A 17,602-nucleotide genomic window follows, 5' to 3' on the forward strand; every position below is an offset into this window, starting at 1 on the left:
CACTCTTCTTCAGTGACAATTTCAACAATCCATTATTTTGAAAAAAGTTCAGTTTGTATTTTTTACATACCTATAGGGTATATATCACTAGGGAATACAAGGTGCTGCAATTATGCGTTTCTTTGCATAACATTGAGTCATTGTATTCACTATTTAAACTCTTTTACCTTTCTGGCTGCATAATGGATAATCCAATAGATGCTTTTGGAAGCAGTGTTTCTGAACCCCAACCTGCTACCCAGGCTGTTTCTAGTTCCTCAGCTTCAGCAGACCTACTAGCTGGTAATTGATTTAAAATTTTTAAATAAATTTTGCTTTATAGAAATTTAAGATGTGAATTAATAAAGTGATGTGTGTTTTCCTTTCCCATTGATCTCATAGAACTGAAAACAAAGTGATATAATCAAAAACTGCTCATTATATTCTTGAATAAATTTCATTGCATTTTATGAAATTAGTTTCAAAATCCTACTATATGCAAAACCATTCTTATAGATTATATAGGTCACTGTGATCTTTCTATTAGGCTATTTTCTTTATAGTTCTTCTAAAGAGTTGCTATATTATAATGAATCTGGACATATTACTCTTGCCTTGATTTTCTCTTTTGTGCCAGCAATTTGACGTTGGTTGTAGAATCATATGACTCACATGAGGAGAAATTGTTACTGAGTTATTCTGAGGCTTGTTACATGTGCTGCTTCTGTAACCAATATAGATTTTTTTTTCTGTCTGTAATTTACAATCAATTCCAGTCCACCATGTGTGTATAATAGAAGACACACCAATAAATTATAAATCATTAGTTTCTTTTGCTAGATGAGTCAAAGGGAAAATTTTGAGAATTTTAAGCCCTTAAGAGAGAGGGGAAAAAAAGCCTTCATATCTATACCTAGAGGAGTTACCTGTGTCAGAATTTGGTGGTGGTATATGTCCTTGTCAACATGCTAGAAGAAATGGTACTTCTCCTTTGTCATCCCTACCACTTATGGCCTAGGTTTGTCCTGTCTATCCCATTGGCTACTAATACTTCCTCAGAGTTCACTTCATGCCAGTGAGTGGATGAATTTTAGCTATATTCATAGGATTTCAAGCTTAGTCATTTTGTCAAAGTGCCATAAGTAGTGCTGCTTCTGATGCTTTTGAAGCAACAGTTTGAATGTGCAGTGAAGATACAGGGATAATAGTGGTAGCTGCATCAAGTTACACCTGGGCAGCTCTGAAAGAAACTTATCCCTGGTTCTGGCCAAGACTCAGATTTTGTGTCAAAAGTTATAAGTTGGCAAATGAAAATTTAAAGTTCTTGTTAAGTATAGAATTTTAAAACTACTTATATAAGTCACTTTTTGGAATTCTAAAGGATAATTGAATATGGTAAAAAATGTTTCTGTCTAATTATTTCATGAAAGAAAATAAAGAATAAGTATATGCTATTATGGCAGTGTTGCCCATGCATTGGTAAAACACATAGGTAGCTTATGGTATTCGCCAGAATAGAAGGACTTAATCTAAGTCATGATTCATCACCCTACAGCTGGAAACTAGGGAAGATGCCCGTTGACCATTAAATGTGTATCAGCTCAGCCATTGAATTAGAAGGCACCACAAATCTCCAGGTTCAAATTCAGAATTAGAAAGACATTCAGCCAGAGAAGAGGATATGCTGTCATAGTACCTATTGGAGGTAATGGAAAGCTGCAGGGGAAGGAAAGAAAGAAAAAAGAAAGAGAGCAAAGGAAGGATGGAGGAAGAAAGGAAGAAAAGGAGGGAGGGAGGAAGAAAGAAATTGTCAAGAAAAGACTAAATAACAAAATCACTGCTTTCATATTTATAGGTTATTATTGGGGAAGAAGTTTAATATATAAGGTATTTTTTAGAAAAAAAAACGAAGTTCAGTACGAGATAAAAAAGATATAAAGGAGGGTCAGCTAGGTGGAGTAGTGGATAGAGCACCGGCCCTGAAGTCAGGAGGACCTGAGTTCAAATCTGGCCTCAGATCAAACACTTGATATTTACTAGCTATGTGACCCTGGGCAAGTCACTTAACCCCAATTGCCTAAAAAAATTTTTTTTAAATTTAAAAAAAATCTAAAGGGCCAAATATTTTTACAATGAGAATTTGAACCAAGAGAAATGAAGATAGAAAAGTTGAATTAATAATCCGTGGTTAATGATACGTGAGAGAGAATACAGAGTTGGAAACTGCACAGATGGAGAGGGTTAGGTAAGGGATTGATGGAAGTGGGTAAAGCACTTCTACCAAATTCATAAGTGAATGATGAAAGAATAATAATTTCTATAGTCTTTCAATAAGAGGTGGCTGTGGGACAATAGGATTAAAACAGTGGATGGAGTGCACTGGAGCGATTTGAGGATACATGAGATTCTTGTCCCAGAAGGTAAATGAAAGAGTGCCACTTAAGAGCATTTCTTTGGGAAAGAAGGTACATGTCTACATTAAGAGACAGGGACCTTAAAATGTATTTTTATTTGTCTGAGGAGAGTTCACACTATGGGAGACCGGCTTCTCTGAGAAAGGATTCTAGCACTGAAATTGGGAGAGGGTAGGTAGAAAGAGAACATTAAGCCAGATATAGCCTAACGGTACCTTAGGAGTAGAGACTACTAAGGTCAGGGGGTATGATCAGGCCTCATAATTTGAGACATAGAATGATTCCTACTATACAATGTTGCTCCCATATGACATGCCCCTCACGAATCTGTATTTCTAAGAGAGATGTGTCACTCAGTGTAGGGAACGTGAGGTAAGATCATCCAAGGCAGTAACTTAGAAATTGGATAGAAGGAGCTAAAATTTAGTAATTCAAAAGTTTTATCCCCTCGAGCAACATAGAACAAAGTAAAAACAAGTTATGGTATAATCCATGGATCAGAAAATAAAGTTCAGAGTAGATAGAAATGGAAGACAATGAGAATGGAGTAAAGGAAAATTACTTGGAAAATGCCTTCAGAAAAAGGAAATTAATTAAAATAGGACTTTGGAAGTAAGGGTAGATATTTACCCACTCATTTGGCTGGTTGAGGAAGGAGGGCAAAAAAGAAGGAGAAATTCACAATTTAAATTAAAAGAACTGGGGTTGGAAAGGCAAAGAGTATGAATAGGATGAAGGAAGAGTTTTGGGAATAGACTAGCATCAAAATAATTTAAACAAAACAAAGAACAGGGACAAAATACTGACTTAAAAGGCAAAGAGAATAAAAATCAATAAAATAAATAAATGGAGGAAAGCATAAGCCTAACAATCATAACTTTAAATGTAACTAAATTCAACAAGCCAATAAAATGAAAGATAGTGGCAAACTGGAAAAGAAAGCAAAACCCAGCAATCTAAAAATAGGTGTATAGAAAATGGAAATGTTTGCTATGCATCAAATGAATGCAGAAAATCAGGAGTTGCAATCATGCTAATTGGACAAAGCAAAAATAAAAATTTCCAATAGTAAGAGATAAAAATTATATTACATTATCCTTACAGGAACCATAGTGACCCAAAATCAGTATTGTACACATGTGCATCAAAAAATGGCATAGCGCCTAAATACATAAAAGTTAACTGAATTGCAAAAAAGTAGAGGTAGCAGATTTCTAATCTGAGCTAGACAAATCTAGTTGGAAAATAAAAAGAAAAATATAGAAATGAACAAATTATTGTCAAATTTAGAGCTGTAAGACTTATGGTATCTTCTGTCTGCAAGTATTTGTTAAGCACTGACTGGGCTTTGGCAGTAAGCATATAAACTCCTGGACTCTGAGATAGGCATTTCTCTACTTCAGAAAGTTCAAGTACTTCTCAGTAGAGGCACCAGGAGCTGGGGAAACCTCTAAAGAAAAAGTTCCATGCCCCAGTCACAATGTTGATGGCATCTCACCCTGCCATCTCAGCTAGGTGGCACAGTGGGTGCAGTGCTGAGTCTTGAGTCATAGGAGATCTAAGTTTAAATCTGGCCTCAGACACTTACTAGCTATGTGACCTTAGGCATGTCACTTAACTTCTGTTTACCTCAGTTTCCTTATCTGTAAAATGGGGATAATAGTAGCACTTACTTCACAGAGTTGTGAGGATGAAATGAGATAATATTTATAAATTTTTAGCATAGTGACTAGCATATTTTGTTAAGTTGTTTTTTAGTCATGTCTGACTCTCTGTGACCTCATTTGGGATTTTCTTGGCAGAAATACTGGAGTGGTTTGCGATTTCCTTCTCCAGCTTCTTTTATAAATGAGGAAACTGAGGCAAACAGAATTGACTTGCCCAGGATCACACAGCTAGTAAGAGTGTGAGGATGGATTTGAGCTCAGGAAGACGAGTCTTCCTGATTCCAGCCCCAACACTTTCCACTGCACCATTTAGTAGGCATTTGTTAACTATTATGATAATAAGAATAGTTATTATTATTATTACTATCTCCCCAGCTTCTGCTGTCTACAGTGGTTTTCAAAGCTGGAAAAAGTTTGGTATGGTGTTTTCATTCTTTTTGTGTAGACTATAGTTCTGACAATTAGAGTTATACTTAAGTGGAAAGGATTGATTCAGAAGATTAGTGGTTTCCCCTCTTCTGAATGTCCCTGTTTCTATTCAAGACAACAGTATCCTTACAGTGTCTCAAATTTGAAACCTCAGCATTATCCTTGACTTCTCATCCCTTACCTCACAGTATTCCTTAATTTAAGAGATAAAAGAACAAGAAGCTGACTCACTCAGGTAGACTGGAATACTTGTCTTGGTTTTTCTACTACCAAAAAATAATCTGTTAATTAAATTATAACATCCTTTAAGATAGGGACTATCTTATTTTCACCTTTGTATCTCCTTGTACCTAGTACAGTACCTGAGTATGGTAGGTACTTAATACATGTTTGTTTGCATTGTTGAACATTTTGTTTAACCCTCACTTAAGTCATGAAGCCTGTCATGTAATAAACTTATTCATTATTTAGCATAGCAGGATTGTTGTATATAATTTGCCACAGTCAGTTCACTACTTTTTTCTGCCATAGATTGCTTTCAAATGACCATGAAGGAAAATTGGTGATTAAAAAGTGTGAACCATGGTGATTCACTTTGTGGTGTTACAGTCTATTTTTCATTCATTTAAACACAATCTAAATTTTGGCATGGGAATATCCCAATCAGTCATAACTTCGTAACCCTAGATTCAAGGCAGAAACAGGATTGCAGTTTTTAAACTATTTTCAATTCAAATGTAGAAATGGGCCAATTCAAATGTAGACTCCTCTAACATAAACTTGGGTTTCTAAGGCCTAAAAATTACCAACCGAGTAGACACAACTCTTTGAGCTCTTCACAAGAATCTAAGATATAAAAGAGAATTTCATACATTCATGGTGTAAGAACATTTTTGTTTATTTGCAGAGGAAAGGCAGGCAAATGTTTGAATGCACCTTTATATAGTATATCAACCAGGAAATAGCTATTCTACTACTGTTTAAAAGGTGACTTATGTTACACATAGATAGTTGCTAACATGTAGTGCTTTAAGATTTACAAAAAGCTTTCCATATGTTACTTTATTTTGTCCTCCCAACTATTGCTATTATTGCTGTACTGTTATTTCCCCATTTTATAGATAAGAAAACTAGGCCTGAGAGAGCCACATAGTGAGATTTGTATAGCTTCAGATAGGATTTTAACTCGGGTCTTCCTAACTCTTAAGTCTAGGACTATGTAATGCTACCTCTCTCTTCAAAGCTAGATAGAGTGATTTTGTTTTTGACATAAAAGATAAACAGCTTGAAAATATGCTGTGAAAAATATAGAATTCTGTTATTTATTGAACTCATAGAATTCTATAATTTGTTGAGCTCATTAATTATATAACTATATTTGGTATGTGTTGATTTTAAAATTCAGCGTTATGAAATTTGGCAAAAATGGCTTTTAAAAAGTAAATTCTTTGATCACTTTTAATACTTTAAATTCTTAGACTTAATTGAGAATGGACTTAATCAATAAAGCTATGGATTAAAACTGTATTGTGAGAAAAATGAAAACCCTGACAAAGTTTCTGGGTAATTAATAATCAATGTATTAATTAGTCTAGCCAGCAATCAATAAAATGGTCAGTAGTTTATCTCAGCAACCAAAGAAGCCAAGGAAGACCCTAAAATGCCTGAAGGCATCTGGGCAAGAGGAAGCTATCTCCATCTGGACCTCTCTAGTTAGTTTTGTCCTTCATGAGCTGAGTTGCCCTAAACTCTAATGGAGAGCACCAAGGACATGGGGTACCTCCAGGGAAAGGCTCACCTAGACTGGATTCTGTTCATACTCTAAACAAAAATTGCATCTCCTGATTGGGTGGGTCTTGAGAGCTAGAAGCAAATCTCACTAAGCCATGCCCTTCAGAGGCTAACTGACCTTTTCAAGAGATTTCAACAGAAATAAGAAGGGAAAGAGTGGATCACAAATTAATAATTAGTTATTAATATAATATTATAATATTATTTTTAGTCAATTGTTATTTCTTAATAGTAGGGTCAGAAGATTTTCTGAATCCTAAGAATTTGTAATTCCAGTGGGGATATAGGACTATTCTTTCCTCTAGTATTGCAGCCTCCTGATTTAAGTGTAGCATTTTTTTCTAGTAGACCACCTTGCTATGCAACTATTAGACTGTGAGCTCCTTAAAAGCAGAGAACATCTTTTGTCTCTATATTCCCAGCATTTAGCACAGTACCTGGTCATGCAGTATGTACTTAATAAATGTTATTGACCAACTAAGATATCTTTTAAACCCAATACACTTCTTTGTTTAATTGTATTATTTTAAGAATTACCTGTATATTTTATGTACAAAAATATTCATACCACTTCTTTTTGTGATAAAGAGCAAAGACTTGGAAACTGAGAGTGCCTATCAAATGGGGAATGGATGACAAAATTATGATATATGAATGTATTAGAATACTATTGTGGTATAAGACATAATGAAGAGATGGTTTTAGAGAAACCAAGGAAGACTAGTGTGAACTAATGCAGAGTTAAGTATGCAGAACCAAAAGAATACAGTAACAAATAACACTATAAAGATGAACAACTTTGAAAGACAATTCAATGGCAAACCATGATTCCAGAGGACTCATGATGAATTATGCCACCTACCTCCCAACAGAGGTGATGGATTCAGGATATAGATTGAGACATATTTTTTGGACATAATAATAAAGGAATTTGTTTTCCTTGACTATGTATATTATAAGAGTTGTGGAGTTTGGATTTTTTTTCTTTTTCAGAGGGGGTTGGGGTGGGAGAAAAGATGGATTTTTTTATTCATTGGGAAAAAAATTAAATTTAAAAGGAAAAAGAGTTACCTATCTAAAAAATCCACACCCCTTGACCCAGAGAACCCTACCGCCAGGCCCCAAAAAGGCAAAAGACAAAAACAAAGGACCTATATACACAAAAATATTCACAACAGCCCTTTTTGTTGGTAGCAAAGAATTAAAAACAAAATAGAGGCCCAACAGTTGGGGAATGACTAAACACATTATGGCACATAAATGTAATGGAATATTACTGGATCTTAAGGAATAATTCGTATGCTGTTCAATACAATGATCTACCACAACTCCAAAGGACTTCATAATGACAAGAGCTATCCACCTACAGATGGACATATTGCAGACTGAAGCATATTTCTTCCTTTACTTTTCTTTTCCCTGCTTCAGAACATAGCTAATGCAGAAATATGTTTTACACAACTTCATATATATATATATAATGGGTATCATATTTCTTGCTTTCTCAATGGATGGGGAAGAGGATGGAGAGAGAGAAAGAATTTAGATATTAAAATAATTGAATTTTTAAAAAGAAAAATAGTGAATATGAGAATTCAGAGAAGTTTAGGAAGAACTAATGCACAGTAAAATAAGGAAAGCCAAGAAGACGGTATACACAACTACAACATTGTAAAATGAAAGAAAAAGCAAATGAAAGCTGAATACTATATAAATTTGACGCAGAGGAAAGCTAAGAAAATACATTTCCCTTTCTTCTTTGTGAAGGTAAGGGACTATGGGTTTAGAATATTGCGTATGTTATTGGACATGGTTGATGTGTTTGTTTTTGCTGAATTATATACCCATAACCCCTCATTTTCAATCTTGGTTTTGAAGGATGGCTCGTTAGGTAAATAAGGGATATATTCAGAAATTAAAGCAATATGAAAACAGAAGGTATCAATAAAAATCAGATTTTTAAAAAAGAAAAAATACTACTCATTTGGTCTTAGTTGAATGCTATTTTTTTCCATTCTGTACTTAATAAGCAATTTCTAACTTTTTTGTAATCCTGAATATTTTTTGCATCTCTCTTCTTCTTTCTACTCACACATGTACCACCCTCTTTCAGGCCCTCATCAGTTATCTCCTGGACTAGCTCAGTAACTTACTAGTTGATCTCTCAGCTTCAAGTTTCATCCCTCTCCAGTTTATCTTACACACAGATGCTCAAGTGATGCTCTTGAAATCAAGTCTGATTCTGTCATTTCCTGTCCTTCTATTGCATCTTTAATCAAATCCAAATTTCTCTATTGGGCACGTAAAACCTCAGAGTTTCCAGCCTGCCTTTGCTCCACTTCATTCACTTTTGAGGCCAGCCCAAATTGGCCAGCTGGTTGATCATCATACACACATTCCACTTATGCTTCCTCCTTACCTCCATGTCACAGAGTCCCTACAAAGCTCAGCTCAAGGACCACCTCTTACACGAGGCTTTTCCTAATCCCCCCAGCTACACAACAAACTGCACTAGCCTCCCTCCTGAAATTAACATGTGTTTACTTGCATATATGCACGTTGTTGAGATTCTGTATCCTTTCTCCAAGAATTTAAGTCCCTTGAGGGCAGAAATTTTTGTTTCTATCTTTGTATCCCCAGAACATTGCCCAGTGTCTGGAACACAATAAGTGTATAATAAATACTTGTTTGATTGGTAGGTAAAGAAATGAAACTTAAGTGTACAGAATAAAGTTATTGCCTGAATTTTCTTTAAAACATAAAGCATCAATGATCATAGGCTAGTTCTTCCTTGTTTTCAATAAAACTATTAATCTTATATTGTATTTCCCCAGTTCTCTTATTGTAATTTAACTTCTGTATTAGGCAGTGATCTTTGAAAAACTCAAAACAATCAATTTACTAGGTTTTTGTGACTTTTTATCCATTCTTAAATTGAAATCACATTTTTTTTGTATCTATACTCCTCTAACTCCTATTTACCACAGTGTTTGTATATAATATTGCTTTAAATATTTTTTTCCCTTTTCACCTGTTTTTCCAGGTTTTGGAGGTTCTTTCATTGCACCCTCTCCATCACCAGTGACACCAGCTCAGAACAACCTATTGCAGCCTAATTTTGAAGCAGCTTTTGGAACATCACCATCAACTACTAGCAGCAGCTCCTTTGATCCATCAGGTGAGGAAATTAATTGGACTTTTAATTTATTTGAATTCATTGGAAAAATAACTTAGCTTATTCATTCTTTAAATTATCAAGAAATTAACAAATATTGGGTGTTGAGAACCTTATCATCTCAAACTTACCTCTTGTTCTGTATTTTTGAAGTACTAATTTTAATAGTTACTTGCCATTAGTACATTTGTGGGTAGCATTATGAATGACCCACAAACCCTCTCTGAATCTCTTTTTAATTTTTAGCAGAAATCTAATTTAACATGCACATCATCTCTTTGCATGTGCTTATCTTTGCATGAGTTTTAGAATTTAAGAGAAAACAAATTCTTTGTGCCAGGTAGTCAGTATCTGAATGTGTACTCTCACTGCTCTTGGCAGAGAGAGCATGCCAGCTTGCATGGCATTCAGTTTTTCAAAGTTGAGATACAAATACAGAGTGTTCTTTGCCTGCCTTTAACCTTTCATCCCTGCTGTCATTTTGTTTGTATTCTCTTCCATTCTACTCTTCCTATGCTGGGTCCTTACTACAAATTTACAATTGGTGAGTTTTTGGCAATTAAGTGAGTTTAAAAAGCACCGTAATTATATTCCTCGCCTGATGATTCAGTTGCTTCTGTAGCTAGTGCGTAATTGAATGCTATGTTTTCCCTCATTTTAAATTAGTATTGCAGTATTTATGATAGATGTCTAGCAAATATTACTTGTATTGGATTTTAGCAATATGGTTTTCTAGAACCTATGGACATAGTATCAACAAATCCTACTGTGAATCTGTATTTGGAATTTGTTGTTGTTGTTGTTGTTTCAGAATAAAGAGTTCTGACTTGCATTTGCGTTCCTAGGTTACACACAAAGCATTTCAGTGATTGTTTAGGTGTTCATTAAATTTATTTCAGCTTTGAGAGGTCTGTGTTTCCATACTTGAAAAAGTATGAGTTAACTCTCAAATTATCTTCTTGCCAACAGTAAAATACTTTTACTTTTTTGTAAAAGTATATTATTTACTTGCACCCACAATTTTAATAAAGGTAATTTCAATTACAAGAAACTCTCTCTGAAGTCTTTAAAAGGCGGGAGAGTTGTCCATCTGCATTGGTAAAGGGAGTTTCCTAACTAGGAGCTCTGTACACCTATGAAATCAAAGCTCCAACTCCCACGCTCACCCCTACCCACTCCAAGAAAGAAATAAAAGAAGCAACTCAATTCTATTGTTATTTTTAAAATATATATTCTGAACCTGGTCTTTTTGAATTCCAGTGTTTGATGGTCTAGGGGATCTTCTTATGCCAACTATGATCCCTGCTGGTCAGCCTGCACCTATTTCGGCTGTAACACCTGGTCCTGCTATGGCAGCAAGCAAAGCCCTTGGAAGTGATCTTGATTCATCTCTTGCAAATTTAGTAGGCAGTAAGTAACATAATTGCCTTTTAAATTAAATAAAATTAAGTAAAATTATTTGATGAAAGTTATTTTTGTTTCCAGTATTCATCTTCTGATGTGTATACTTATAAGACCAAGAGCAAGTAGGATTATCTATTAATGGGTATAAATGTTTTTCCTAATATAGGTCCATAGCAATAACATTTACTAAGCACTAGTAAACCACCAACAGCCTTCAGTCTCTCTTCATATGCTTTTATCTCAGTCTTCAAGACTGATTTCCTTCAATTCAACAAGCTTTTATCAAATACATTCTGTGTACCAGGCATTGTGCTAGGTACCAGAGAGGCAAAGATAAAAATGAGGCAGCTAGGAGGCACAGGGGATAGACCGCTGGAGTCCAAAAGATGTGCCTTATATAATAGCTATGTGACCCCTGGATAAATTACTTAAACTTTCTCAGTCTCAGTTTTCTCATCTGTAAAAAGAGGAGGGTTGCACTCCAACATCCCTTCCAGCTCTAAATCTTCAATTCTGTGAAAACAGCACCTGTCCTCAAGAAGCTTACATTCTACTAGGAGAAAACTACATATACACTGATTTTTGTTTTTCAGTTGTGTCCGACCTGTGTGACCCCATGGACCACAACATGCTGTCCCCACTATCCTCCACTATCTCTCGAAATCTGTCCAAGTTCATTTTCATTGTTCCCATGGTACTATCTATCCATCTCATCCTCTGCTGTCCCCTTCCTTTTGCCTTCAGTCTTTCCCAACATCAATATCTTTTACAAGGAGTCCCCACATCTTCTCATTATGTGACCAATTAAACTTCAGTATTTGACTTCTAGTGAATAGTTTGAACTAATTTCTTTAAGTATTGACCAATTTGATCTCCTTGCTGTCCAAAGGACTCTCAAAAGCCTTCTCCAGCACATTTGGAAAATGTCAATTCTGTGGCGTTCAGCTTTCTTTATAGTCCAACTCTCACATCCATACATTGCTATTGGAGAAACCATCCCTTTGACTATAAGGACAACAGGGTGATATCTCTGCTTTTTAGTATGAAATATGTGTGTGTACATACACATACAATATGCACATATGTATACACACTTATTTATAAATGCAAAATATATACAAAGTAAGTACAAGGTCATGGAGGGGCTGTTTGAGTGGGTGAAGGGAAGTACTAACAAACACTGTCACTTAGGGTGGTAGTAGCTAGTAAAGTCTTTCTTAGTCTAGTAAATTTAATCATGTTAGTTGGTAGAGCCTAAGGCTGTTTCTATCAGAGACTGGTTTCTCACCTGTGACCAGAAAAAGACCTGGATTGTTTGCACAGCCCTGTGAACAGAAGAGACAGAAAAGGTCCTTGCCCTCAGGGTCCTTGTTCCCTGGTAACAGAGGACAAATCCCCTGGATGCCAAAGCCTTTGGAAACTAAACAATTTGCAGCTGTGAACAGAGGAAGGGATTACAACTACAATGTGGAAAAACTCCCTTTATCTATCTAAGCTGTAAATCTACTGGCCTGGCCTAATGCAGTTATTCCAGAAAAGTAGCGTGCAAGTGTAATCACCGATATCAGGTGTGGCTCTGTTACCTTAAATAGCTCCTTCAGAAGAGTAATGATGGAGAGTGACTAATTGGCTACTACTGCACCTGTACTGAGGAGGCCTTCTTCTGAAGTATGTGTCTGCATGGGAGAACAGGAGGGAAGGTATTCACACTTCCCATGCTAACCCACATCAAGAGACATTGCTATTTTCATTGTGTTCTTGAAAAATAAAATGGCTGCCTATAATGCATAGACTTGCCCTCAGCCTCTGCCTTCTGCTAAGATTATAGTAGCTCCTGTTCTTGCACTCTTCCTTGGGGACTGCTCTCCATTCTGTTTTACTTGCAATCCCATTTTTCTTCTTCATGAGTAAGTGTTCTTCCATGTTGCCTTGTTAAACTTACTCAGCTCCCCCAAACAATGACACCTCTTTTCAGTCACTGGCATTCAGTCATATATTTTCCATTTTTAATAGTAGAGAATAAATGTGGTACCAAAATATGCACACACTATCTCATAGGATCTCGGAATTGGAAGAGAGTTTAGTGATCATCGAATCTGGTCTGTGTCTGAAATGTGATATATCTCTATAGCAAGCAGTCATCCAGCCTCCACTTGAGGACCTCTAAGACTGATGAGGAGCTAATGGCTTCCAAAAGTGGCCAATTTTATTTCAGAGGTTGCACTAAAATTATTAGGAAGGTTTTTTCTTTAATTTTAAAAAAATCTGTTTCTCTATAACTTTTATCTAATTGTCTTAGTTCCCCACCCACCCATCCCTACTAGAGTGAAATAGAGTAGCTTAATTCCACTCTCACTTAATAAGTCTTTACCTATTCTGTGCCAGCAATCATGTCTTCCCAAAATCTTCTCTGAGGAATAGTCCCAGTTTCTTCATCTGATGTTCTTATGGTTTTTAGTGATCTCAGTATCTGTCATGATTTCCCTTGGCTAGAAAGGGAATGCCTTTCTAGATTGCCTGTGTGCTTCCTAATTGAACATATAATCCAGATTTGGTCTGACAAGTGTAGAACACGAAAAAAACTGTACTTCTCCATCTATTATAGCTGCTATCTAGTTATGTCTCCCCTATTCCATAATTATTCATTGAGTTTTTTAACCCAAGTGTAGGATTTCATGTTAGCTCTATAAAAAGTTCATCTTAATAGATCACATTTTTCCTGTCAAGCTCTTTTGAGATGACGTATTTGCTGTCCCTCACAGCTCTTCATTATCACCAAATTTTGTTAATATCACTCTTATGTCTTCACACAAGTCATTGATAAAAAATTTTCACCAGTTCAGGGCCAAAGACTGCATTTTGTTGCACGCCACTAAAGACCTTCCTCTAATTCAACAAAGTTTGACACTCTGTAGGTCTAGTCATTCAACTAAGTCTGATTATACTGTCTGTGCTATTATATTCTAGCCTGTATCTCTGTTTTGTCACCAGGCTATGATGGGACTTTGCTTAATGCCTTACTAAAAATCAGCTACTCCATATCTGTGTTATTTTCTTGATCTAGTTTAGCTTCCCTGTCCATAAAGAAAAAGAAATAGTCTGGAATTAATTATTATTGAGCCCATACTGGCTCTAGTGATGACTATTTCCTTTCCTAAATGCTCACACACAGTTTCTTTAATAATCCATTCTAGATTTTTCCATAAATGGGTATTGGGCCATCAATTAATAGCTAGCAAAAATCTACCTTGTCCTTTTTAAAAACTGGATCATTGTCTACAATCTTCTGTATCTTCTCTCATTCTCCATGATTCTGAAAAGATAAGATATTGGTTCCATGGTCATTTTTGCAAATTATTTTAGTGTATGAGTAGTAACTGATCTCTACCAGGTAACTTGAACTCATTTAGGGCAGGAAGGTTTGTTGTTGTTTTCTTTTTTACTATTTCATTTTCTTATTAGCTCATTACTGGTTTCAATTACCTCTTAGCCATTTGAACAGGCTTCTCCTTGACCTTAACCTTATCCACCCAAACAGCAGACCTATTCTTTTATTGTTCTTGGCTCTCAACAAAGCTTAAAAACAACACACACACACACACCCAGCTATTTCTGTTGTCTTTAACAGTTTTCAGGAGCCTCAACTTATTCTAAGCTTTAGCTTTCCTGTGTTTATTCTTATGGGATCATGACCCTCCCTTGGTTTTTTTTTTTTTCCTGAGTTACCTGCCCTGGCTTCTATCTTTGGTCTATGACCTGTTAAAATCTCAGATCATTTTAGAACTTTTACAGCACCCACATCAGACTCTTAGACCTCTCATATTCTTCCTAGGAATTAATAAGGAAAGCTCCAAAAGAAAGGATTAACAAATTGGAGAGAGGACCAGGGCTACAGGGAACAGAGCTCGTGGGAACAGGGCCACCACTAAGCTAAAATAACTGAAGACACATCGCACTATGTTTACAACAGAAGAAGAGGAAAAATACTTTGGAGAAAAAATAATGTTAAAGACAACAGAGGAAAATATAGAGTTAACTCTCATAACTTTAAATATGAATGATTTAAACTATATAACAATCTGTTGCTTAACAAGAAACATATGCAAAGAACCAAAGACATACGCAAAATAAAACTGAGAAGATCGAAAAATAATTCACTACACATCATGTGAATCCAAAAAAGCAAGCATTGCAGTCATGCTATCTGACAAAGCAAAAGCAAACATTCTAAAAACAAGGAAACTGCAACATACTGAAAGGAACCATGGACAACAACCAATATCGGTAACAAACTTATTTACTCCAAATGCCTTAGCATCTAAATTCACAAAGGAAATATTCATTAACTGAGCTACAGGAAAACAGTAGCACAATAATGACAGGAGGCTTCAATATCCTTCTCTCTGTAAAAATCTAACAGAAAAACAGGAAAATATGGAACTGAACGAATCACTGGAGAAACGAAAGTTAAAAGATTTAAGGTGTCTTCTAAATATTCTAAATAAATATTCATTTAGAATATTAATTTAACTGGAGGAATATTCAGTGCTCAAGGCTAGATCATACCAATATAATAAAAATGACAATACTGCTTAAATTGATTTATACCTTTAATGTTACTCTAATCAAATTACCAGGGCATACTCTATAGAACTTGATAAAATAACAAAATGCTCTTGGAGAAAACAGGATGTGTGTGTGTGTGTGTGTGTGTGTGTGTGTGTGTGTGTGTATGTATATGTAATATTCTCACGCACACACAGATTAGAGGAAATGATGAAAAGAAGTAAGGATGAAAAGGAATTAGCACTTCCAAACTTCAGACTATCATAAAGCAAAACTGAGCTAAACCATCTGGTATTGGTTTAAAAATGTAGAGATAAACCAGTAGAACAGACTAGACAAGGGAGAATCAGAAACAGTGCAACTCAATAATCCAGTGTTTAACAAAGTAGAAAATATAAATTACCCAGAAGGGGAAGAAACCTCCTTTTTTAATAAATACTGTTGGGGAAAACTAGAATGCAGTCTGGTAGAACTTATGCTTAAGCCAACATATAATGCTACATTTTACAATACAGTCCAAATTGATACCTGACTTTAATATTAAAGATCATACTATTAAAAAATTGAAGAAAAGCAGATTATGGACCTCTCACAGCTCTGGGTAGGGGATATAGTCTTAACCAAATAAGAGATAGAGGCAATTACAAAAAATAAAATAGATAACTTTAATTACTTGAAACTGGAATACTTTTCCACAGACAAAATTGATGCACCTAGGATAAGAAAACATCTTTGCATCAAATTTCTCTGATAAGGATTTGGTATCCAAGATATAGAAACAATTAATAAGCGTGTGTGTGTGTGTGTGTGTGTGTGTGTGTGTGTGTGTAAATATAATAGCCTGTTCCCAATAGATAAGAATGGATATGAACAAATAGTTCATAACTAAAGGAAATGAACATGTCCTTCACATATAAACAGATACTGGTCTTTATACCCCAAGGAAGCCACTGGTAAGAAGAAAGTCTCCATATATACCAAAATATTTATAGCAGCACTTTCGTGATAACAAAGAATTAGAAATGAAGTAGATGCCCATTAATTGGGTAGTGCTAAACAAATACATTGAAATACTTTGCAATACGTGAATGCAATGGAATATTACTGTGTTGTAAGAAATTATATATGTGCTGAATATAGACAAGCATGAAAATATCTATGTGAACTTACACAGAGTAAAAATAAGCAGAGCCATGAAAACAGTATACACCATAATTACAACAATGTAAATGGAAAAAAGAACCTACACATACACACACGCACTCACCCACACATCCCAGATGTAAATGTAGCAAAACTATAAAGATCAAGCATAACTGGATTGAAGTATTAGGAGAGAACACATCCAACGCACCCTTTGGTGGAGGTGGTAAGTTCACAGGTGTTACATATGCATGCATTTTCAGATATTTTCCAATATATTTATCAGTTTACTGATTTCTTTCCTCTTATTTTTCTTTTTTGTCTTTAAAAATACTATTTGCCATATGGGGTGGCTGTCTGGATAGGAGAGAGGGGAATAATGGGGATAACTATGATAATTTTTTTTTTTACAAAAGACATCAATAGGGGCAGCTAGGTGGCACAGTGGATAGAGCTCCAGCTCTATCATTTTCAATTTAAAGGCCTATTTCTTATTAATTTATTTATTTTAGTTTTCAACATTCACTTACACAAGATTTTGAGTTCCAAATTTTCTCCCCATATCATCCCTCCCCCCATCCCAAGATGGCATGCATTCTGAATATCCCTTCCCTTAATCTGCCCTCCCTTCTGTCTCTCCCCACCTTCTCTCATCCCCTTCCCCTTCAATTTTCCTATAGGGCAGATAGATTTCTATACCCCATTTCCTGTATATCTTATTTCCCAGTTGCATGTGAAAACAATTTTTTTTAAACATTTGTTTTTAAAACTTTGGGTTCCAAATTTTCTCCCTTCCTCCCTCCCCACCCACCATCATTGAGAAGGCAAGCAACTCGGTACAGGTTATACGTGTGTAGTCATGCAAAACACTTCCATAGTAGTCATGTGAAAAACTAACTATATTTCCCTTAATCCTGTCCCACCCCCCATTTATTCTGTTCTGTCTTTTGACCCTGTTCCTCCTTAGAAGTGTTTGCTTCTGATTACCCCCTCCCCCAATCTGCCCTCCCCTCTATCATCCTCTTGTTCTCTCT

General features: G+C 35.6%; 1 protein-coding gene across 15 annotated transcripts in view; it reads left to right on the forward strand.

The window, feature by feature from the left end:
• Window positions 1–17,602, forward strand: part of SNAP91 (synaptosome associated protein 91) — a 150,951-nt gene that overhangs the window by 113,171 nt on the left and 20,178 nt on the right. For 11 of the 15 annotated variants that reach the window (XM_078155259.1, XM_078155253.1, XM_078155262.1 and 8 more), the window contains 3 exons: window positions 199–282; window positions 9,324–9,458; window positions 10,716–10,865. In XM_078155259.1, coding sequence (XP_078011385.1) covers window positions 199–282; window positions 9,324–9,458; window positions 10,716–10,865 — 369 coding nt within the window. The remainder of the gene's footprint in view (window positions 1–198; window positions 283–9,323; window positions 9,459–10,715; window positions 10,866–17,602) is intronic. The other 4 variants (XM_078155260.1, XM_078155261.1, XM_078155265.1 and 1 more) reach the window with 1 other exon arrangement.

This window comes from Phascolarctos cinereus, unplaced genomic scaffold, assembly GCF_003287225.1.
Source record: "Phascolarctos cinereus isolate Bilbo 61053 unplaced genomic scaffold, phaCin_HiC Scaffold_5;HRSCAF=322, whole genome shotgun sequence".
Classification (NCBI taxonomy): Eukaryota; Metazoa; Chordata; class Mammalia; order Diprotodontia; family Phascolarctidae; genus Phascolarctos; species Phascolarctos cinereus.